This window comes from Dreissena polymorpha, chromosome 2, assembly GCF_020536995.1.
Source record: "Dreissena polymorpha isolate Duluth1 chromosome 2, UMN_Dpol_1.0, whole genome shotgun sequence".
NCBI classification, from domain to species: Eukaryota; Metazoa; Mollusca; class Bivalvia; order Myida; family Dreissenidae; genus Dreissena; species Dreissena polymorpha.
Window position 1 is genome coordinate 56757863 of NC_068356.1, and position 26051 is coordinate 56783913.

At 33.3% G+C, this 26051-nt stretch overlaps 2 protein-coding genes across 2 annotated transcripts; both read left to right on the forward strand.

Annotated features, from left to right (window-relative positions):
* Positions 1-1064: 1064 nt before the first annotated feature.
* Positions 1065-25689, forward strand: LOC127867150 (uncharacterized). Its single transcript, XM_052408197.1, has 5 exons — positions 1065-1160; positions 21489-21656; positions 21991-22141; positions 23554-23682; positions 23872-25689. The coding sequence occupies exons 2-5, from the start codon at positions 21515-21517 to the stop codon at positions 23993-23995; spliced, it is 546 nt and encodes a 181-aa protein (XP_052264157.1). The 5' UTR covers positions 1065-1160; positions 21489-21514; the 3' UTR covers positions 23996-25689.
* Positions 12249-20842, forward strand: LOC127869745 (uncharacterized). Its single transcript, XM_052412404.1, has 6 exons — positions 12249-12294; positions 14648-14901; positions 17006-17179; positions 17449-17559; positions 18117-18203; positions 19279-20842. Exons 1-6 carry the CDS (start codon positions 12249-12251, stop codon positions 19609-19611), a joined length of 1005 nt encoding a protein of 334 aa, XP_052268364.1. The 3' UTR covers positions 19612-20842.
* Positions 25690-26051: the final 362 nt, after the last annotated feature.

A 26051-nucleotide genomic window follows, 5' to 3' on the forward strand; every position in this document is an offset into this window, starting at 1 on the left:
AATTGTAAAAGTGTACTTATGTTTAAAATGTTGTTCCTACCGACAAAGTCCTATATTTTGTTTCGATAGGGCCTACTACTCGGTATACCATTTATGTCAATTTATTATAGGCCCTACCCATATAACCTAAATTCCGCTATACATGTTTTAGAATACTATTCGAAAGTCTCTTTTATTGTGTAGGTTATATGCAGGGACTATATACGTTGTATATTTACTTTATAACATGTTTATATTTATATGTATGATATATTTAATTATATATATATGTGTATATGTATGTATATGTATATGTTTGTGAATGTATGTGTATATCTATATATAATATACATTTCCGCTCTACTAAATGCAAATGTTGTACAATCTTTAAGCATGTTATTGTAAGAATCGTTTACCACTCGCTTATATGCTTACATGTTATGCCAACCAATTGTGCACACACCATTGTTTTGCATGGATTGTAATATATATGTGTCAGGGGCCGGAGGCCTATATCACAAATAAACAAACTTGAAACTTGAAACTATAAAACGATATACGTTTACTTATTATAAAAAAAAGTTATAATATAATCCAGCGATATAGTGTATGGATAATCTGATAAACAATACTTCCGTAATTGCACTGGTATTAATTTCTCTTGAGGAATACAAAGCCACTGTGAAGTCAGGATGCTAGCTTGACTTCGTATGCAGCCCTTATTCAAAGGAACAGACATGTAGAACAGAGGCCACCGATATTGATGCCGACTACGGACTTTTCTTCATGTTGCTTGTACGCTGTTATGCTTTCATTGTCGTTAAGTACTGAATGATCGTATGTGTTCATCACGTTGTTTAACACTGTTATCTAACGTTATTTTATGTCAAATAAATGAATAAATAGATTAGAAAATTATTTCTTTTTTTGTCGCTTCTCTAGACTATAAGTTAAATTATTGACGTGATAAATATCCTCTTATTCAAATTAAAATTGGGGGCGAAACGACGAGGGCGGAAACGTCTTGGGGGCGAAAAAACTAGGATGCGAAAATACTTGGGCGCGAAACGTCTGGAATCCCTTAGCGCGCATTCACACAGGTCAGTAAGACCGGTGTGACACAATGCCACCTACAGTAAATGGAATCGGATAACGAAATTCACGGTCTACCAAACATAAACGTAAGACTTTTAAATTATATTACTACGCAAAGGCACCACAATTGCTAACGACCGATGTAATATTAATTAGCGGATTTTTACCGGCGGCCCGATTTTTACATAATATGTTAAATATATAATAATTACCCCACCCACTTGCTTCAACTTAAAGTGATATTATTATGGGCATCTTACAGTGTCTATCGCAACCGTTGTTTATTTTTTGATGTTTTCACTTCATATACACTTATATTTGTTAATGCAGCATCAACATACCAAAACAATATCCCGGAAAGAGAAAAATAATACATTTGAATATCAAGTTATCAACCGTACTTTCGTTTTGACAACTGACGACAGAAAGGGCGACGCGAATTACCCAAATCTACCCACATCTACATCAATCTTTGTAAAAATAATTATTTTGCATCATGTTTGTGTGATGGGCACTATTGTTTTATGTTATGCTTCATCTTTACTCGAGACAATATGTAATTTCCTAATAAAATTGCTTTAATAAATATAGGTTACACACCACTTACTAATTGATTTCGATTCTGGCCATTATGGTTTATTTATTTTGGTCATAAATGTTATCGATGTAGTATATGTTACTGTCCTTTAGATCAAACTTGTTTCACATTTTTAGCGAGGCTGTTTTCGGAGAAAACCCGAGCTATTGTCATAGCCAGCTCGTCGTCCGCCGTCTGCCGTCCGCCGTAGGCGTCGTGCTAAAACCTTAACATTGGCCATAACTTTTGAAAATAGCACCTTGATATTTGGCATGCATGTGTATCTCATGGAGCTTCACATTTTGAGTGGTAAAATTTCAAGGTGAACATCATCCTTCAAGTTCAAGGGTGCAAAAAACAAAGTCACGGGAAGTTTAAATGGACATAGTTATCTGACCCGCCCACGTATATATTTTTAACCAGGTTTTCCGAAGGAAAAAACTGGTTATTAGATTGGCGAATGCGGGCGGGCGGGCTGGCTGGCGGGCGGGCGGAACAAGCTTGTCCGGGCCATAACTATGTTGTTCATTGTCATATTTTAAAATCATTTGGCACATTTGTTCACCATCATTGGACGGTGTGTCGCGCGAAATAATTACATCGATATCTCCAAGGTCAAGGTCACACTTTGAGTTCAAAGGTCAAAATTGGCAATAAATGAGCTTGTCTGGGCCATAACTATGTCATTCATTGTGAGATTTTACAATTATTTGGCACATTTGTTCACCATCATGGGACGGTGTGTCGCACGAAAGAATCACGTCAATATCTCCAATGTCAAGGTCACCACAACTTAAAATAGATTTATTTTGAAACAAACTTACAAAGGGGGTTAATTTAGTTTGTTCATTTCAAAAGTTCAGTTTGAGTTGTCTCCCTTAATCAGATTTTTTTTCACAATGAAAACCTGGTTTTGTGACAATTTTGTCCCTTGTTGTTAAATAAATCAAAGCGGCGCAGTAGGCGACATTGTGTTTCTGACAAACACATTGTGGTAAAAGGTCAAGGTCATCCTTTACGGTCTACGGTAAAAAATACAGATTAAGGGAAGTAATAAGCTTTAAAAAGGGAGAAAATTATTCAATATTGAACATAGCCACTTTATATATTTGGCATGCATGTGTATCTCATGGAGCTGCACATTTTGAGTGGTGAATCTAGTATTCTACAGTCACGGTAGTGGCTTTAAATTATTTGCTACTAAAAAAGAGATTTGTTACAGACAATTATTTTCAAGGGAAGTAATTTATATAATTATAAATCTCATATTATATATATTTCCTTACCAAAAATTGAAGTTCTTTTCACAGTTACTGTACAGATTTATTATTTTGATTATTTATAACCCAAATTATTGATTTGTCAAAGTTTTTGTTTATGATATAATTATACAGGGTTTTTTTTCCACTCTTGGGAAGATAGCCCATGGCTTTGGAATTGGGAATTGTATCGGCATTTTCATGAAATTGGGAAAATAAATTCATTAGCCTTTTTTTCCACATGAAAAGTCCACTGATTAGGGAAATACTAAATTTGATATATCTCTTTATAATCATTCAAATTAAAAGAACAAAATCATATAATACTTTTTTAGATGTAATTGAATTGAAATTGAGATAAAATACACATAAGACTTCTTAAAAAAAAAAAAAAAAAAAAAAAAATTTTTTTTTTTTTTTTTTGGAAATTGGGAATTTTTTGCCACATTTTGGGAAAAAAGTATACTTTTTGGGATTGGGAACATAGCCGAATTTCGGCTATAAAATCGGGCCAAAAAAAACCCTGTTATAATTTCTTTGATGTTCATTACATACCTGTGGACTTATGTCCATAGATACATGATCTCTGGCTATGATCTCTTTTAAATAGGGATGGCATCGAATACCAATATCGGTATTCGAATGTTCGCAAATTCATTCAATCGAATATTCGAATATTCGCATAAAACGGCTGGTTTTTTTAATGCTTCATCTTTACTGACCAGGGCAACAGATAAGGATCGTTGTATCGTTTTTTTGAATTGAAATAAAAAATCGATCGTTCAATAAACGATTACGAAATTGGAAAACGAATTGCAATAGAATTATATATTATTTGTCGTTATATTTTACCGATTCCCTACGTACTGTGTTCGATTTGAATTAGTATATTTTTTACCTTTAGTGCGGTCGTAACATTATCGAAAAGTATTTATGAACACCGGTTCAGAATGGTGTCTACATAAAAAAATTCTTCCGTCGAAAAAAGTATGCGAAAATGTCAGCATCTAAACGCGGAAGTGCTAAGACAATGTTATAAGCGGCGTGGGCGCCTAATATGTTTCAATTTGTAACGCGAAACGAACCGTCGGGTAAATACGTTGTACAGAGTGTTTAATCGGAATTATTATCACAGGTTGTGACAGAAAAGAAAAAATTAAGTGCAAAACACTTCTCTGAAACTGAAACACAGCCTGACAGGATTGTTAAAAAACCTCATCATATATGCTTTGTCTATAGACAATTATATGAATTTATAAATATAAACAAACAAACATTGACAATATAAATACATAATTACTTTAGTTAATTTATTGCAATAAGAATTGCTACAAATTGTCATAGCCGAAAATTAAAGAGCTCATCTCATCGGAAAATAAAGGTAAGTTTGGTTATCAACTGTAAAAAACTTTTTGACAAATTGATATGAGGGAAAAAACTAATTGTTTCAAAAAGCTTGCAGTGAAAAATAATTCACATGAAATTTTATCTGTTGCCCTTCTCGTGACAGTATGTTATTTCCCAATAAAAAATACTTTAAATCAAAACATGTTAAAAATAAGCACAATTGATTCTCCCTCTGCTTTTCAAGGCAGATGTCACTTTACTTATGACATGTAACATAAGGGCTTTGTACCTTCTAGCTTTTATATCAGCAAAACACAAATGAATAAATCACTGTGTAATGCTCAATAAAAGCTAGGCAGCATTAAGATGATTTTTTTTCTTGTTACTTAAGTTGTTATTAATTATGTTGTTGTTTATAGTCCAAAGCACAGTGCCCGATGATTAAGGCCAGAATTTTTTTATTAAAATGATTTTCGGACCCGCCGACTCCAATTTTTGACGAAACCAAAAAAAAAAAAATAAAACTTAAAATCTTTTTTTTTCGGATGCCAAAAGGTGGCTTTTAAACACGAAACGCTTGCCGGGTTTTAGAAAAAGTTAAAATGAGTTATAAATCATCATAATAAACCCAGTTTTAATTACCCACATTAATACGCGAACCTCCTTTATCGTGTACATGTGCTGGAATTTACCAACAGCTACGCCATCATTGTTTGTGCAAGAAGTTGATGAACGCTCAGGGGTTTTTTTTAGAGAAAGGGGAAGACGCTGGACGCTGGGTGAAAGGGGAAAAAAGAGTGCGAAAGAGACATATTAGGGGAAAAAATAAAAACTGTTCATTTCAATGTCTATAACTCATCAAAAGAGGCTTGTCTCCGTCCTTTTTGTTCTAAAACACATTTAACACGTATTCAAGTCAAAGTCCTTAATTAAGTTGCAGGTGTAGATCTAATTATGGGAAATGTTTTCAACTACATTTCTGTACTGGGGCCGGGGGACGATGTCAATGTTGTGATTTCAATTTCATGATGAATGGGTTGACTATCTTGATCTGCTACCGTATTGGAAGGGAAAGGAGCGGCAGCTGCCGATTGTCTACTTTCACTTTCACAATGTTCGATGTTGATTACCTCAAAATCCTGCTGGGTTATAACGGTTTTCGATGATTCTTTCTCGATGCGTTCAGTATCTTCAGAGTCCGAATGTTTTATTTTGTTTTTGTAAGAACGCCAATTGTGAGACATTTTTTTCTGTTTTCACGTTTATATCTTGGCTTGCACATAGCCCGGATGAAAATTCGACTGGTTTCCGGTAATTTATTGACGAGACACCCTTCTTGCGCAAGACCGGTATCCAGTAAAATAGTCACATGATTATTACGATTAGTTGCCCAGTTTACATGACGTAATTTAAGAACTATATTTAGAATAACTGGGATTCCCAGATTTTTTGTGTTCGTCTGGAGAGAGAGAAAGATCGTTGTACATGGTGTAAATTGGATAATTGTCGAATGCCCAAAGGATAAATAAACATTTCTTTGAGAGAAAATATTATATTTTGGTGAAAAATGATATTTTTGGTGGGGAAATTGTATTTTGAGGGGAAAAATTCTGGTAGGGGAAGACGCCGAATATCGGCATCACTTTCTTAGTAAAAAAAAACCCTGACGCTACAACGCTTTCATCAGCAAAGTCTGCTAATTTCCCAATAATTATGCAACCGTCAAATAAAATCCTGAATGGAATCGATTTGTAAGTAAATATTTATTATTTCTTTACAATTTTATAAAATTGATAGTATTAAAATGACTAAAAAATATTATGAAAGCAATAAGAAAAGAACGATTTTAATTTAAAAGGTGCTCGAAATGCGAAACCCATGTACGCCTATCAACTTTAAACATTCCATATTTTACGCACAAATACGGTCATGTGTTAGAGAATAAAATTTTATGTGTTGTTAAATGTATTTGTAGTGACTAATGTTTGCATATAATATGTGTTTTTTCGTTATTTTCAATGGGTACGAAACTTTGGTTTTGTTCCGAACTGGTTCGTACCAAAAGTTCAAAAATCGCAAAATCAACAGTTTCTAAAACGATTTCAAACCATGAATGTGACTGTCCAAATAAAATAGTCAAGTTTATGGGGGTTATTATCGGATTAACAGCTCCTTTATGACATTGAACTATCAATTATGTTATCCTGGGATAAACTGTCACGAAGATCATAATTATAACGATTATTAGGTACGCTATTTCTTTAATCAACAACAACAACAACAACATTTATTTCAGCAAATAAAGCTTATACAAGCTCTTAGCCTACACATATACATTTTATATATACAAGTAATACAAGTCATGGCAGATGTGGATTAAGTGTTAAATTGAACACATGGTGTTAGTGCAATAAATATATAATATATTCGTTTCAAAAAAAAAATTCAACATTGGTCACAGCAATGTAATGTTAAGAAGTACAGTATTCATTCACTGAAAATTAAGTAAGTATCCAGCAACAAGTTATAGAAATAATTAAAAATCAAATTATTTCAATACGAGGATTATGGTTATAGTTATTTATAAAAAATAACAATTTCTGAAAGTTGATATAATATCATAAATTATTAATAGCTTAGCCATTAAAAATAAATAAATAAATTCAAAATGAAACAACAAGTTGAGCGGAAACAAATTAGTATTGTTTATAATGCTATTCAAATTTATAAGGAATGAGAAATTGAATTTGTTACGTTCTAAAAGACTAATTAGTAATTACGTATCTAGTAGGCGTCGTAAATTTGAAGCTTCGTATATAAGCTTTGCTAGACTAATAAGCAAAGTTTTATTTTCACTGGACATCAGACTTTGAAATTTTGAAATTGTTGGCCATCTGCAGTACTGTGACTTTATAAGTTTTCTTCTTAGGTGCGTATATATGGGGCAAACTAGTATCTAGTAGGCGTCGTAAATTTGAAGCTTCGTATATAAGCTTTGCTAGACTAATAAGCAAAGTTTTATTTTCACTGGACATCAGACTTTGAAATTTTGAAATTGTTGGCCATCTGCAGTACTGTGACTTTATAAGTTTTCTTCTTAGGTGCGTATATATGGGGCAAACTAGTAAGAAATGGTACTCAGTTTCTACAGTATTCATATTACATAATTTGCACTTACGGTTTTCTTTTTCAATATTATTGTATCGCCCCCTTTCTATTTCTAGGTTATGCGATGATAAACGGAATCTGCTTAGGGCAATTTTATATTTTGGTTCATTAATTTTGTCTAAATAACTTTCTAACGATAAACTATGTTTGAATAAACAGTACGTAGAGAGATGGGTAGAGCTGTTAATATCGGGGTGCCATGTTTGAGTATAAGTGTCTAATATTCGTTGTTTGCATTGTATAAATTGAGATTCGGTTATGTTTTGGTTTATCCATAATTCGGACATGCCGATGCTGTCGAGAATGGATTTAACATGGTATGCCCAGTTTTGATTGTTGTATGTATGTCCATTGTTCGTATCGTGTTTTAGCATATTGTATGTAATTTTGATTAAGCTATTCTCATTTGATGATAGAAGTTTAAACCAGTATTTAATAATGTTTATTTTTCGTATTTCATTAAAAGGTATTCTTCCTAATTCTGCATACAACGCGCTAAGGTTGGTTGATATATTTACATACAGTAATTTCCTTAAAAATTTTGTGTGTACGGCTTCAATATCTTTCGCCTGTGTAGTACCCCATATTTCAGACGAGTAATTCAAAATTGATGCTACTAAGATATCAAAGAGTTTGAGTTTGCTTTTTGTGCTGAATTCATACATGTTGACCACTAGAGAAAAGTCGGTGCATTGCAGATTTTGACGCATGGTCTGCTATGCATTTTTGCGTTCTGTTAAAGTTACCGTTTTTAAATAAGTATACCCCCAGATATTTAAAGGAAGTAACGACTTCCTAGTTTTTCACCATACAGAAAGATATCGATGTTTGTGTAATATGTTCCTTTTTCGAAGATAAGCACTTTTGTTTTAGCTGTATTTATTTTTAATTTCGATGCATTACAGTATGCTTCTATGTCTGTTAGCATGTGTTGTAGTGAGTTTGGTGACGTTGCGAATAAAATTTGGTCATCAGCATATAAAATAAGAAATAATTTCAACTCTTCTATAGTGAATAAACCATCTAAATCTGTATTTATGTTCTTCAGCATGTCATTAACGAACATCATGAAGAGCATTGATGAACTGGAATCGCCTTGTTTCACTCCTTGGTGTATCGAGAATGGGTCGGACAAGTTATGATAGAATTTAATTACTGATTTTACGATACTTACAGGGCTCGCGCAAGAGGGCGACATGAGCGACTTTGTCGCTTTCTTACGCAAAATGTCGCCTAAAACTAAAGAAATTGTAGATAAAAAGCGACATCCAGTCTCCCTCTTACTGGAATTTGTTTACATCCGGTTTCCTCGATGTCAAGGTCTGATTCAATTTTCAATACACAATCAAAATGTCGCACCCTGGAGCTTGTCGCAATTAAGCGACAGGTAATTTAAACCCCGCATCCGATTCTCCCAACTTCCGAACTTATCCAATCGGCGATCGATATTCATCAAGTCAGCGTTCAAGTCACATTGTAGCTTGCCAATCAACATTGAGTTCGCTCACACATAATTTTTGGTAATTCATGCGCAGACGCTGTATAAAGTTAGTTGGAAATACACAGTTGATATTGTCGTCTGCCAACACGGCCGATGGCAAGCGTCATATTTAAAGATAAAAAAATAAAATCGAGCGTAACAATAAATAAATTATTTCTAAGCTGATCACTTTACACCTTTCTACTGACTATCGATCTGAATTAACAAAAGGATGATAATTAAATTATTAGATCTATGTCGATGATGTTACACCTTTCTGCCGATTATCGTTTGATAAAAAGATAATTACATTAAGTTGTTTTTTAGCGACAAACTATGCTATTGTAAAGCAATATGTCAATTAAATTGTATATTAATTACGTATTTGCTAGGCTACTGGTTTTCTTTTATGCAGTCAAAAGATATGCACATTTTATTTCATTTACAAAACGCGTACAATTTTTCGGACGGTCGTTTTCGGATACATTATTTTTCGTCCATTATAATTTATTTTAGAAGTTGACATGGGGTGATACGGACGGTGTGGTTTATAATATTTCGAATTGTATTCATCAGATATTGAAATTGGAGAGACTATAAAAATAACAAATAATAGTTAACAAAGCATATGTTAAATGTCATATTTCAAACATAAATATTTATCTGGTCTGAGCTTATGTTGGCTACTGCTTCATATACATTTTATCTTCGAATTACTTTAGTCTTTATAATATCATATATATATATATATATATATATATATATATATATATACATCAAAATGGATTGAATATTGAGCTAGTAAACTTATAGTTATTAGTTATGTATACTACAGTGGTATACTGCAATAATGTGATACACATGTATATATGTGTGTTGTAACCCCCTACACGCAAACCCTTGTACGTGTCCGAGTCTCTCCACTTCTCCCTAAAGTCTCCTCACTTCTCCCTAAATCAGTGTCCAGGGAGAAGTCACTTCTCCCTAAAATTTGAGCCCAGCGTGAGCCCTGTACTATACATCGCTTTTAGAGCGTTTATCATTTTTGAACTCACATTTTCCGATATCATTTTTTGCCAAAGTAGTGTGTGATTTTATCACAGCACTGTTGATAGTAGATAAAAATGGTGCATAATTTTTTACCTGAGTTTATTATTTTTGATATAATTGCGTTTAGTATAAATATACAATCTGTTGTGCTTTTGCCCTTTTGATAACCAAACTGGCAGTTAATGATTTTTTGGTGTTTGTTTGTCCAGTTTGTTAAACGGTTGAGTAGCAATTGTGAGTATATTTTTGCTAGGATATTATTTAAGGTTATACCCCTATAGTTTTTTGTTTCATTTAATTTTCCGCCCTTATATATAGGGACGATGTATCCGAGGCCCCAGTCTTCCGGGTATTCGGCATGGTTGAAAAGTTTGTTGTATATTGCTAGGAGGTGTGGTCCTAATACACTAAACGATGATTTAATTAGTTCTGATGATATATTATCAGGCCCACAAGACTTGTTATTTTTTATGGAAGACGGCTGCCTTGAGTTCATGCAATGTGAATTCTTTATCTAAATCAATATCCGTAGATTCGGTGGTGGCAACATTTTCATTTATTTGTTCGGGTTGTTCGCCTAATAAGTTTTTAAAGTGCGTATAAAAGTCTGCTACTGTTATACTGTCATCCTTGTTTGGTGCTTGTTTATAGCATTTTTTTAAGGATTTCCAGAAATGTTTTGGATCTGATTTTGCTATGTCTTCAAGTTTTTTTCCTTCTGATTTTTTGTATTTTGCCTTAGATTTCTTTCGTATTTTGTTGTACTTTGTTCTCATATTTACAAAGTGTGTTTTGTTTTCATCTGTTTTTAATTTATTGAATATGTTTCGTGCGCGTTTGAATTCTTTTTTAGCTATGTTGCTGTTATAATCAAACCATTTCTGGGAATCTGCTTTATTTCGAAATTTTTTGACGTGGTTAATATTTACTTTTTTTCCAAAAATTGTTACTGCATTGTCATAAATATAGCTAGTTAAATGTTTTATTTCACAATTAATGTTTTTCTTGTTTTCATTTAACAAATTGATATTTTCTTTCAATGAGTCTTGAAAATTTTCAACAAAACTTGAGTTAAAAACAAGCTTAGTTTCCTCTTTGTATTCACCGGTTGTAATATGTCTAGTTTTGGTGTTACATTTTAAAGAAAAGTAAACACCTGCGTGATCAGAAAAGTTTTGCCAATTGAGTATTTGAAATTCGTTTATATTATCAACATAGTTTGCATTTATAATAAGATAATCTGTTATACTCAAGCCTCTATTTGAGACGAAAGTAAATTGATTGTCCTGTTCTTTGCTGAGACGACCATTAACGATAATATGATTAGTAGCTCTGCATAGATTATTTAGCCTTTTACCGTTACAATCAATTACCTTGTCCGGATTGTTGCGTATTACTGGGAAATGTGTATTTATATTTTCTGTATCTAATTCTTCAAAACAGTCAAGGTACTTATCGTACTCTAGTATATCTGATAAGTTACCTGTTCGGGAATTGAGGTCACCCGTTATGCATGTTTTTCCGAGCTTCCCATATTTCTCAACCCCTTTCTAAATGTTTCAGAATTATTTATTAAAACCTAGAATCACACAAATATATATCATCTGAAAGGAAAAATAAATCAAACATCAGGGGTGGTATTCCAGTAGCTTCTTAAAAGATGAGGATAAGAAATAATCTTATCTTATTTTTTTTCTTAACTAAGGATAAAATTGAGATATTTCTTAAGTGGAATTCCGAGGAAAATCTTAAGTTAATCTTTATTAAGATTTGCCTTAAATCTATTTTTAACCTCAAGCGGAACGAATGCTAATTTGCATAAATTTTCGGTTTTTACCGTTCTAAATAAAGTAACGGAAGTTTCATCTGCGCATGGGCGAACATTTGTTGCCAGACGATATGTCAACAAAGATGGCTGAAATAGAAAGCAAGAAGAAGCGGTCGGAAAACTTCAGCGCCAACGACTGCTTGTTGCTGGCTCAAATTATAAATGAGCCGGTTAAAGAAGGGTCTATTTTGACCCGTTATGCTTATCTAAAAAGCAGATTCAATCCATGTAAGTATTAACAAACGTTATTTTTCATTATTCGTTAGGCCACAACAAATTGATAAAATGTTCGTCGGATTTGCCGCACCTAAAAATCTTAAAACTAAATAAAAATATTTTTATTTTTATTTCGCGCCCGCAGCAACAATTTTGCTCCGCATGTATTTGTTTACAGATTTAGTTTAATTTAGCCTACGTATTTTAGGACTTTTATAACGCTTTGCGAGATTGGTTTATGGTAAAATAATGGCGGCGCTCGTCTGCATAGTCGTGTCGGCGAAAGACACCAATGGTAATTCAATTTTTTCTCCTGTGGCAATGTGTCACCGGATTACGGATGATTTTAGCGATTTCTTTATCGCAGCCGCATCATCATCAGGCCTCGAAATGTCGCCCGAATGCGTGAAGTCTGTAAATATCTGCAGTAAAGTTGGTAGTAGCGATAGAATAAAAATTTCGAACATCAACATGCAACTAAATGCCGCAGTAGAACTTGACAAAAAAATGGTCGAATATACAATTAATTCTGCACGACTTCCATCAACAAGTTCAAACTCCAATGCATTCACAGTTTTAATGAACAAGTCCAAGGTATACATTATGCCCCAAAAATATGAAGTAAACACAAGGCTTGAAGCTCAAAAGTAAAGAAACTTTCTGGTCCACAACAACTGTACTGCGACTTGATTGATTGGGCCCAGAGTACTGGGTGTGGATGGCCATCTGATATTGTCGAGGACAGTGGAAAACAAGCCCTTAAATCTCTCAGCAATGCCTTGTGGTACGTAGATCACTGCCATGCAAGACTGAAAGATGCCGGTTGTCATGTTCCAACTGAATTAAACAAATTTCAAAATTACAACAACTACAAATTACCACCTATTGTAAAGGCAGCCAGACTTGGCGAATTGGTTGGTGATCTATACTCTGCCCTTAGTTTGCCATCATTGAGTGATAAACGAAACACAGTGTTAGCCAAAATCATGGATGAATTAGCAGAATCTCTAAAACAATACAAAGACAGACTTGAAAATGATAACCAAAAACACCAAAACATAAGTCATAAAAGAGAAACAGCTAACTGCGGTGACTCGAACTCGGTTTGCATAGATCCTGTAACACCGTCCAATGTTAAAGAAGAATATAGTCATTTAAACGAGACAGTAGTGAAAACATCAGATTATTCCTATGTGCACCTTGACAAGTTTTGTACCAATAATCGTATTGAACGTCGCAAATTCATCAAAAACCTTCGTTTGTCCAAACCGATTATGTTGTATAGGGTTGCTTATGGAGGAAGCAAAGGAACATTAAACTTCATTTGGAGTGTTCCAGTAGGTCAAACAGAAGACAAAACATCCCGCAACATGAAAGTTATCTCTCAAATTTCAGAAGATCTTCCGACGTTCTCAAGCAGGGCTATGAGACAAGAATTTATTGACAAGTTTATAAGTTATGTGAAATGCCCAAAGTCAGTCATTAGACACATGTATTTTAGCCTAACAGGGCATGAAGAAAGTGCCAATTCTTCCAGTGAAAAAGAAATTAATGAAAGGGTGTCGAAGATCATAGGAGCAGATGACTCTCAGTTATTGATTGATTTACGAGCAACTAATGGCTCTGATACATATTATGATGCCATTTTTGAAGAAATGGGAAAGTTCTTTGAAGAACAGGTTTTACAGGTCAGTGAAAGACGAAAATTTGATGAAATGTATTTGCCATTGGCAATTTCAATAGAGACTTTAAAGTATGACATTTGTAAAAGAGTGCCTGATGGAACACCCATTCCTAGCAATGAAACGATACGACTGCAGTTTTGTCCCAGTAATCCATTTCATTAAACTGCTCTAAGGTACACTGGTCAGTTCAATGTAAAATTCCGTGTGCAGACACGCCAGGCAAGAGTTTCACATCCTGATTCACACTATGCTGTAAAATACTTTCAGTATATGAAAGAATTTTGTGTGATGTTTAGAGACAGTGCTATGTTCTTATGCATGGAGGACAAGGCAATAGTTCCAGTGGGAGAACCAAGAATCCCTATATCAACTGGAGTAAGAGGGCATAACAAGGTTCTAACACCTTCAGAGGGACCTGTATTAGTTGCAACTGACCATGATTTTCATCTTTGCGGTCTTGTTCCTTCAGTTGTTCTTGTCACAGAAATTACTAGGGACTCCAAAGACAGCTTCTTCTCAGGGGACATGCATCTGACAACAAAAGAAACGGTATTCAGCCCATCTAGCCCATTTAGACATGCTGCTGAAGTTATTGAACTCGTAAGATTAAATGATGCCTTCCTTCTCTTCAGATGGATTAAATTTGAGAACCCCAATCATGTGCCTTTATACTGATGGAGGACCGGATCATAGAGTCACTTATTAAACGGTTAAGTTGTCGCTCACTCTTATCTTCATGCATTTAGATTTGGACATGCAAATTGCACTCCGAACAGCAACATCACATAGTTGGACCAACCCAGCTGAACGTTGCATGTCCATTTTAAATTTGGCCTTGCAGCATATTGCGCTAGACAGAAATGAAATGGAAGAGAAGTATGAACAGATGGATAAAAACCTGTCTTCTCTAACTGCAGTAAGAAACCAAGCCGATTGATAAAAACTTGTCTTCTCTAACTGCAGTAAGAAACCAAGCCAGACTAAAAGATGGTCTGAAAGAGGCTTTCAAGAAAAGTATGAAACCAGTGGTTGATCTTGTGAACAAACGTTTCTCACAAATGAGCTTGAAAGGAAACCCTGTTAAAACTTTGAAAGGGGTATCAGATGAAGAGATCACATCCATCTTAGATATCACTGGTGTTGGCTTTGGAGCAGATAGTCCAGTAGCCACAGCTGACACAAAAAGCGCTGAATTAAAGACAAGCAAACATCTGCAGGTAAAACAAACTAAATTTATTTTTTTAAGAAAAATGCATAATGTCCTGCTTGTCTGGAAAGGATATAATAATTGTTGTTCTCAGTAAAATTATATTGATATAACTATATATTGCCCTCTACTAAAATTGCTTATGGTCACTGATTACATAATACATATTTATATTAGTTTTTAATATGTCACTTCCAATTTAAGTACAGTCCAACCTGCCAATAACGACCACTCAAGGGATTTGGTCGTTGTGGTCTTTGTTCACAGGTGATCTTTATTCGCAGGGTCGATTGAAACTTTGCAAAATATGCTTGTAGGTTTTTAACTGGTACCGTATCTGTGTATGTGCTCTTTTGTTTAATTGCGTGAATACTAATGCATGTATAATGTAAAAAGGATTGAAACACAGTTTGTTTTATATTTACATGTATTATTTCAATTCACGTCATGAACTTTCACTTAGATGCCATAATGGTTAACTTTAACTGACAATTTACTTATCTATAATCTATGCATGTCGTATCACGGAGAAATGTTAAGAAAGGAATGAATAAAAAAATGTATGTGCGTAATTGGCATCGTAATTGTAACGAAACCATAAATTTCATTAATAAGTTGATATAAGCTCCAATCTTTTCTTTGATATTTTTGGCAACTATTACATAAATAATAGCGAGCCACTAAAATAAATTGGCAGCGTCTTACACCTTCGACAAAATGTCAAATGCATAAAAGAAGCAGGCGGCTAACAATTAGCAAAGTGTGTTAAATAAACAAAAACAGCTATCAAATTAAGTAAACTGTCACTTGCCAATATCTTTATAGCGACCGACCAGTGATCTGGTAAGATGTTTATCACGTGACTATCACAGCATCATGGCGGCCATTGTTTTAAGAAGAGAATGACTATCAAAATGTTTGTCTTTAATATGCATCGTTAATGATATGAAACCGTTAATTTCCTTAATGAGTTTATGAAAGCCCCAAATTTGTCTTTGATATTTTCGGCAATTAGTACATTAATCGCGAGTCACTTAAATACAAAGGCAAATTTTTACACTTTTGACAAACTGTCAAATGCATAAAAGAAGAAGGCGACTACCAATTAGCAATGCATGTTAAATAAACAAACAACTGCAATGGAGTGCAATAAACTGTCACTTGCCAATATCTCCATAGCGACCGACGAATCCACTGGTAAGATGTGTATCACATGACTACGCAGCGTCCTGGCGGCCATTTTGTTTTTTAAAAGTTGCGAAATCGTTGATTTTTATGATTGCAGTGGTCGTTGTAAGCTATCAAAATGGAGATTTGGGAATGTAAAAGGGTGGTCGTTGGTCTTTGTTGACAGGTGGGCTTTATTCGCAGGTTCAATATATAGTGAAATCGTTCGGGAGAAAATCAGTGTGGTCGTTATTGACTGTTGGTCGCTATTAACAGGCGGTCGCTCGGGCAGGTTGAACTGTATTTGTTTCGCATTAAATTAATATGAGCCAGTGCGTATACTATTATCTGACAGAAAAACAAATAAAGGTTTTTAACATTCAACCTTAAAATATGCATCTGGCACAGGCAAGCAATTTGTCTAGGTTATGGAAAGTTTAATTGTGTCGCTTTCTGAGAAAACTGGTCATAATGCATGTGCGTAAAATGTCGTCCCAGATAAGCCTGTGCAATCCGCACAGGCTAATCAGGGACGACATTTTCCGCCTATACTTGATTTTTGCTAAGAAGAGACATTATTTAAACGAAAAATTCCATAAAAGCGGAAATTGTCGTCCCTGATTAGCCTGTGTGGACTGCACATGCTAATCTGGGATGACAATTTATGCACAAGCATTATGTCCAGTTTTCTCAGAACAATACACAATTATTCAATTTTAAAAGTTAAATGTTTACCGGGTAACATTATTAATTTTTTTATTAAATATTGGATATTGTAAAGACTATGCTGTCTTATTAACAATATTAATGAAAACGTGTGTTTATTATATTTTATAATGAAAAATCAACCTATGTATAAAGATAAAAAATGAAAAAAAACAACATGTTATTAATATGGAAGAGCGTCTATAAACATCAGTGTCCTTTCTTCTAAAGGATTTCTTTGAGAGGCATGCAGAATCAAGCCACTACTGCTTCCAGTGTTAAAGAAGTGTTCATCCGATGAATGTGGCTACTGCTCAGTCAACCCAGTCCGAGATCAGGATGTTTTTGACCGCCTCAGGTTCCTCCCTGAACCAAAGCCGGTCGAAAATGGTGAACACTACCTACCATTCAGTGAGGTATATTTATCGCATTTGCATTCCATTGTATGACATATAATTATGAATGGATGAAGTTGTGTAAATTACAAATATATTTTGGAAACTTACTTTGGCGTTTGAAGATTGTGTACCTGTGCAAATGGTCAATAGCTACAATTAAATTTGAATAATCAATTTACTCATGTTTACTTCATTGATCTGACAACATACTATGTTCTGCCTTTTGTTTAATAAAAAGGCATATATTATAAATTATATAAATTATAATAACATAATAATAATTCCAGTTGTTTGGGAAAGCCCTGACCCGTGACAAGTACAGACCCTCAACCAGACCATGTGGAACCTATGATGAGGAATTACAAAATCATGATAAAGAGAATCGAGAAATTTTGAGGGTAATAATGATTATAATATTTTAGAAGCTCGCAAATCACTTAACACTTTATTTCATGTTTATATTATTACATTTAGGTCAAACTGTCAAACCTCATTGTAATGTCGCCGGGGCAAAGTAGATATGGTGTCCGCCTAGCGACCGAGAGGTCACGGGTTCGATCCCCATAGTAGGAGCGTGCTTTAGATCTCCCCATAGACACCAAGTACTGGTTCTAGTCCCAGGAAAAGGACTCTAGAGCGTTTCAAAAAAGCCTAAGGCTTTCAATGCAATCAAGCTAAAATAAATAGGTTTAAACTAAACCTCATTGAATTACAACTGTGATATTAAAATAAAAATCAGAGAAATATTCCAAGTGCATTTTTGTTGCAGTATACATCCTTTCCTTCTACCACCTGGCAATTGGCAACACCAAGAGAAAAAGTGATTATGTCAAAATGATGATATCATGGTGCCAACATTTTTGCAGGCTGGAAAGTGAAGCGGGCATCTTGCCATAAAAAGCATTTTTTAAATATTTTTGCTATCATTACACTATATCTTTCCATGTTGTTTTAGAATGAGAAGCTTCGAGATGCTGTCCTTTGCGGAGAATGTAGCAGGCCAAGATGTGTCTTCAGTCCAAACAAGCTTGACCGACAACAGGTAAACATTTTGTAAAAATACAATCTACAGCGTGTTTCAACATTATAGGATCATAACATGTTGCTTACATAATTTTTAAGAGTCTAAATTAACATTTAAACATCACAGTTATACACAGTGAGGCAGGATTATTAAAAGACACATATTGATCCAATAAATTGATATGAATGATACATATTCTTACAGATCAGAAAAAAGCTCTTTGGCTTGTTGGTTTGCAACTTAGAGCCCGAATATTTTTTGTTAATGTCTGACCAAACACGGTATGTGTTAATATATCACCAGATTGACATTGCAAAACATTGTTTTTTATTTCATACCATCAAAGGCCCATTCAAGATATAAATATTTGTAAAACAAAAAATGCATTGGTAAATGATAATCTTAATATGAAGGAAATGCATTCGTTTTTGCTTTGATTTGAATAGGTTTCAAGTCTAATACTGCTGCAAACACAAAGGTTGGGAGGCAGTTTATTGGAGTCACTCTGTCGGTCAATCCTTCTGGCAATTTGTTTGCATGCGAATCACCATAAAGTGTAGATTAACATGACACAATTTTCACACATATTGATTCACTTATTCCTTAGTTACATGTATGTGCTCTTGAACTTATCCAAGACATAGCTGCCATCAATTCCATGTCTATGAAGAGGCTTTGGAGAAGTATTACAGTAATAGAAATTTAGTAATATGAGAAATTTTACTAGCCGGAGTCAGAATTTTCGAGCGCAGCCATTTGTGTACATTTTGTTCAAAATAACAGACACATTTTTTTATTAATTAATCCTTCGAATACATGGCAATTTTCTTCGTACTTTTATCATTCTGAATGTAAGCTTCTAATGGCAGTTGATTAAAGTTGCTCAAATTCTTTTTGGAAAAAAAAATAGCGAAAATAAAATTAGAAATTGTTTAATATCTGTTTTATGAATTGTACAAGCACTTCAGGCTGGTAAAATTGGGAATTTCTATAAGCCTAAAAAAAGACCATAGATTTTTTTCTGTTTGGATAGGGCAAATAATGATGACTGTCAATTTTGTGAAAAGCTCCATAACATTTCACTTCCTTGCAGGAGGAATTCTTGCGGAACATTAAGGCATGCCATTCGTACATCTGTGGAGATCAGTTGGAAGATGCACCTGACCTGTATGTTCGGAGATGCGTGACCTGCAGCTCTGAGGTGGAAACAGCTTATTACTCAGCCAAGTGTCGGCATTACCTACCACCAGTGTGCATCCACTGTGGAACTCCTGACAGTCTGTTAGATGACAACGATGCATATGTTGCAGATTTGTATACAAAATATTCCATAGTCAGGCCAATTTGTGTGTCTTGTCGACATTCTGGAAAAGAGGCAAAAACATGGGGCGCCAAGAAGTTTGTAAAAAAACAAAAAGTCAAGTGAACTCATTCAAGCCTTCAAACGTTCCTACTTTGATTTGGTTTGTAAATGAGACCAAAGCAAAAGTATGTGTTTATAATGACCATCATCATCATGTTTATAAATGTTAACATGTTGTGATTGAAAATGAAAAATCATGGATTGGAATAAAGAGCAAATGCTTTAACTTTAAAAAATATTAGTGTTTCGTATTTGCCAGTTTAATTTCTATTTCTACAGATTTTAATTGTTTTGTGTTAAGATTAAGGTTGATACTAGTCATTTGTGATTGCACTTTGTTTTATTGTAAATTGATGTGTTTTTTAAATAGTCACGCTAAATATTGTTCTACTACTATTGTTCTAAATATATATTATAGTACAAGTCATTTAATAAGTATACTAGAACTGATACTAGTCTTTTTATGCCCCCAGTAGGGTGGCATATAGCAGTTGATCTGTCCGTCTGTCAGTCCGAAAACTTTAACATTGGCCATACTTTTTACAATATTGAAGATAGCAACTTGATATTTGGCATGCATGTGTATCTCATGGAGCTGCACATTTTGAGTGGTGAAAGGTCAAGTTCATGTAAATTTTTTTATATATTTTCAAAGTGGCGCAGTAGGGGGCATTGTGTTTCTGACAAACACATCTCTTGTTTGGCACTCAAATTAGACAAATATATGTCACTGTGCTATGTTAAAATAAAGGGCTCCTACTAATTACATCTATAAATAGTTTTGATTAAAAGGCATGTGTTTTATATTAAAATAAAAAACTTTAACTATCCATTTCTTATTGTTCTTTCATTAGGAAGTTATGTTTTTTTTTACTTTACAAAACTTAAACTTCTCATTTCTAATTTTTACATTGCTAATCTAACCAAAGTAATGCATTTGAGTATTATGTATACTACTATAACCTATGATATTTAGAACTAATACAGATTCAAGATATTTCTTATGCTTGATGTTTAGCATATTAATTATTGTCATGTTATTTAACTTTCATTGACAGAAGACTGAGCTCCTTATATAACTTTGCTAGTGAAAAGTACAGTGTACCATGTTAACATTAAGTAGTCACTACCTGTTGTGAATAAGCAGGATAACTATTCGAGAATATTTTGTTTATCATACTTTTACAAACATTGGACTAGAGTTAAACATAGTTAGTACTACTAAATGACTTTGTGTTTGTATTTTGAAGATATCATGCATTTATTTGGCAACAAATATCAATTTACAGAGACAATATATCTATTTTTTATTTTTCGCTCTTCGCTCGCCTGTGATTTAAAAAAAAATAGAATAAAAATTTATTTATTTTTATTTCGCTCGCTCGCTCCAATTTTTTTTGGCTAAAATCCGTAGAACAAATCATCAATTTGTTGTGGCCTTATGGTGCAGCTGTCAATTTTGACATATATTAATTATGATATTTGGCCTCTTGTTTTGTACACACATATTTTTTTAGTCGACAAAGTTCTTAAATTTGACACGATCATGCATTAACACTTTCTTTTTATATAAAATATACTTATTATAAAAAATGATTTTTAAACTGGTTAACTAAAATATGTCACAATTAGGCTATTTGACAGATGAAAGTAGTAAATGTTTATGACAAACAGACACATAACAGTTTTGCTTACAAGCATGTTGTGGAATCATTAAGTTGACAAATGTCAGCTATTTTGTAGCATTACTTAAGTCTATTATTCATGATAAAAGATAGTTTGATTTCATATTTTCTAGCCTTAAAATATTAAACCTCAAGTTTATTTATTGTTAGCCATAGTTTGCAGTGTGGTACAACTGTCATGTTTGATTGTGTCTAAATACATACATTTAAAATTAAACTCTATTACAGTTTGATATGCAAATATCATATTTTCAGCAATTACTTCTGCATCAAAGAAGATTATGTGGGAGACTGTCTCTTCCATTTTCAATGTGAGGGCAGAGTATCCGAGGGAATGTATTGTCCTGCAGAAAAAGTGGGACAATCTGGTACAGACCCACAGGGCCAAATATCAAGACCATCTGTTGGCACAAAACAGAACAGGTTTGTACTTGTATAAATAATCAATTTTTAAATAAATTTTAGGAAAGCAACCAATCCTCAAGGTTTGGTTTATGTAATATAAGGAGTTAAATTCTTTTTTGTTTAACAGTAAAATTGTTTGGACCTTATTGTATACATAAAAAATCTGTCTTATGAGCAATAATTCAATAGTTTTTTATCAAGTCATCATTATATTTAATTATTCAACATTTTTTGTTTTAGAGTAATTGATAAAATATCAAATACTTGTTCAAAAATATTAAACATATATAAAATATGCCATAAAACCCTTAATTAATCACCCAATATACACAAAAGAAATACTATAATGCAGGTGGGGGAGCTGTCAACACTGTCCTAGGGCCTGTAACAGAGGCAATCATTGACGTTGTGGGCAGAGGTTCATCCAACATTGTTGGAATTGGCGAACACACATTGGACAGCGGGTTCCTTCAACTGGATGCATTTGATGCATTTGGCGATAGGTAATTTAATTTAAAAAAAAATGAAGGGTGGGGGGGGGGGGGGTAACAGTTATAAAATTTCATTTTGTCTGACCTTTTCCTACAGTTCCTGCTTGTTAGACCCATTACCAATTTTTCCAATTTGTAAAAAAAAACAATTATAGAATAATAGCAGAAAAGTAGTAAACAACACTATTCTTCAGTCTCTATCATATCCTAGTATACAATACAAATTGACTAACACAAACAATCCATAATGCACCTAGGTTCTTTTTTCCCCTAAAAGGTCAAAAAAGGCCTGTTTCTTCACATGTTTTACACGTTTATTATCTTATCCATGACATGTAAAATATATACAGATACAAAACAATATGACAAACATGCATGGCCAATCTTTACAGATTTGTTATACCAATAGACATTTTTTTAAATATGTAACAAATTAACAATTATTTTTCTTATCATAAGTGTTGATTTATATGACACATCATAAAAACCAGATTGCCAATGCCAACCTTTGATTAAACAACTGCAATAAAATAATACACATTCACAAAATACTGAATATTGTAGATCAAGGCACTAATGCGCGTATTGAAAAATATTTTAAAAGAGCAAATACCAGCTAGAATTAGATCCTAAGTGGACTGGTTGGCAATGACCTTCTGTATTAAAGTTAAAATATATGTTCAGGTACTGTAAGAAACTTGACATTATTGACAGTGATAAAATATATTTTTTTTTTAAGACAAGAAGCAGAAATGTATTTCTTTTAAGACAAGAAGCAGACTGCAGTGCAGTTAATATTCATTATGTCTAATCAATAACCTGAATTATAAATATTGACCAAAAGACTCAAGTAAAAAATACTTAGATATCACCCTGACAATATTAGCTACTTCTTTTTTGCAAAGGGGATAACTCCACAGATCTTGATACAGTTTGCTGTCAACAAGCACTGTAGATTAATCTCCCTTTATAACAAGTTTAGCGATAGATTTTGACCTAAAGATATAGGAAACTTCATTGCTGCAAATGATATATTATCATGTAAGAAATAATAAATATTTTATGAATGCAATTGTAGAAGTATTAACCCGGAACTTTATAATACAGTGTACTAGATATCTATATTGTAAATGCTAACTAAATGATAATTTTTATTATGCAGCCATGACATATCCTTATAGAGCTATATACACATAATTATCTGTACAACAAATTATTCCTAGATTTCAAAATTAAATAGCAGGTTTTGGCAGTAATATTGAATAAATCAGTGTTGGAGAGCGCAAAATTTAACTTCTCCGGTTTGGTAAAATTGACAAAGTTATTTTCAACATCAAAGTTATTTTCAACATCATAAGCTTATATGCAATATGTTGACAAAGCAGTTAATTATAATATTATTTTTTTTAATTGTTCGATCACAGTCCTGGGGCGTCACAAGGAACACAAACATCTTCTGCAGTCCATCTGACAACTGCAGCGCTAAACAGTTTTAATCGTCCTTCGCCAGTTACTGGTAGTGCATCGGCAACCTTTGCGAATGATGACACAAGGTACTTACATGTATCTTGTACACATTATGAATAACAAACTATTCCAAAACATTAATCATGCACTCAGACACTATAGCTTTGCCATAGATATTTTAGTTTTGTCCCCAATATGTTAAAACATTGTGAAATTGTTATCCTGGTTAAAATGTTATGAAATCCCTCAGTCACTTGTTATGATTTTTATTACAGTAATGCTACAATAGAAACTGTCTGCTGCAGTTGCGGTTGCCACACTCGAGTTAAAAAACTCAAAGAAGAAAAATTAATCCTACAAATAAAACTTCTAAAGAAGCAGCTAAAGCATGAGGAATGAAGTTGAATTTGTGGCACATTTATTAACTTTGTTATGAACTTTTTGATATTTAAAGGGGCATATCAATGGCCACAACAGCATTTCATAATCAGAAATAAATTGTTACATAAAAGAACTTATTTCTTATAACACTGATTTGGTAATGATAAATATTCTCTATATGTATTTTAATAATTATAACCGGTTTTCCCCGGACACTTTTCGCACTTGCTGGAAAATCGTAATAGTTGAATATTTAAGTTATGATAAAATGTACATACGTATTACAAAATGCGCATGCTCAGTGACAATTATAGACATTTAACATTACTTCGGTGTAGAAAAAACTCATCCAAGCTTGTGAGTTCTAAGTTTAGACCATTGGGTCCATGTTGGGAACAATATTTTAGGCTTTAGCTATATTTTTTCTTAACAATTTCACCAAGCAAGTATTGTTCCTCACGATTTATAATCATAAAAAAAGGAACTTTAAATTTAACTATAAAAAAAAATACTGAAGATATGCCCCTTTAATGCAGCATCAAAAAATAAACTGTTGAACATGTTACCATTATGTTATTATTTGCTGCTGTATATTTGTTACCAATAACCTGTAATATTTTTATTTAATAGTGGCCAAGGCTTGTGTGTCTAGTTTTCTAAGCCTCACATGAAACTTCAAATAATATCTAAAAGTATGTATTAGCAATTTGATCCCGGTATCGCAGTCCATTTTGTGCAACTCCTGCATTCATATTGTTGTTATCATCGTTCTGATCATCTTCCTGTATTACTGGATAATCATCAGGTATGGGAATGTTCAGGTCTTTGCAGATGTTATGCAACACTGCACAGGAGATGATAATCCTTAAATTAATTAAAAAAACAACTGATTGTTTGCCATGTTGCAATAGTTTACAGTAAGCACAGTGTTTGCATTACAAACTTGTTGGCTGTGTATACAAAAAGATATTTAACTGATGTATTTATTTTTTCCTTGCATTTTTCACATGTGAACAGTGTTGTTGTCACATATCCAGCACTAAGTATATTATGTATTAGCAGTATTTACTTAAGTTACAAAACTTATTTTAAATGTTTTCTTCTAGCTTTTGGCTATGCAATATTTATTTTAGTTTATTTCACAGCTTCTTACTTGCAGACTCTTTCTGGTTTCATTCTAACTTCACCATGTAACACACCCCACCTTCTTTTCAGTTGTCCGATTCCTCTTTCTACTTTTGCCCGTGTAATCTTCAATGATCTGTTTCAACATAATATTAAAAATAAAAGAGTTTTAATTACTTAACTTATGTATGTCTAGAAAGTAATATAAATTAATCTGTATGTACACATGTAAAGAAGCAAGTTACAAATGTACTATAAATCTGTTTTACATGGTTATAAAACTTATTACATGCAAGAAAATGTTTTTGTAAACAGAGCAAAATACATATGTAAAAAAACTAATTAAACTCCATTATTGGTAGGTACTGTTTTTTTCTTCATCAAGATACTTTACCATTACAACCTATTGATTTGATTTAATATTTACACATTGAAGCACTAATTAATTTAAACTTTCAATCTTCACATTCCTAAGAAAATTCATCTGCTTTTTATTGCGCTATATAAAATTATTCATGCAGATGTGTTAGAAATAACTGTTTTGTCAATAAATTGTATGCACACTTAAATAAATTATATTGTTATAATGTGTTCGTCATTCATGCTATAAACTGTTCATATAAGTTAAATTTTTAGACAAACATTTTTTTTAAATTATTTTTTTATAAATGGATACCTGTTGTAGGCACTCTGACTACCTGGCTGTGGATTCAGATATGGTGTAAGCAGCCATTCTGAACATGCATATCCACTGTCGCCCAGCATGTGATATCTGCCTCTAAAGGGAATATGCCCGTCCGCAAACATCTGGCGTAGACCACAGTTATTAAGAATTCTACTGTCATGCACACTTCCAGGCCAACGTGCAACAATATTTGTTATTTTGTCAAAAGCATCAATGACAATTTGAACATTTATACTGTGAAAACCTTTTCGATTCACATACACT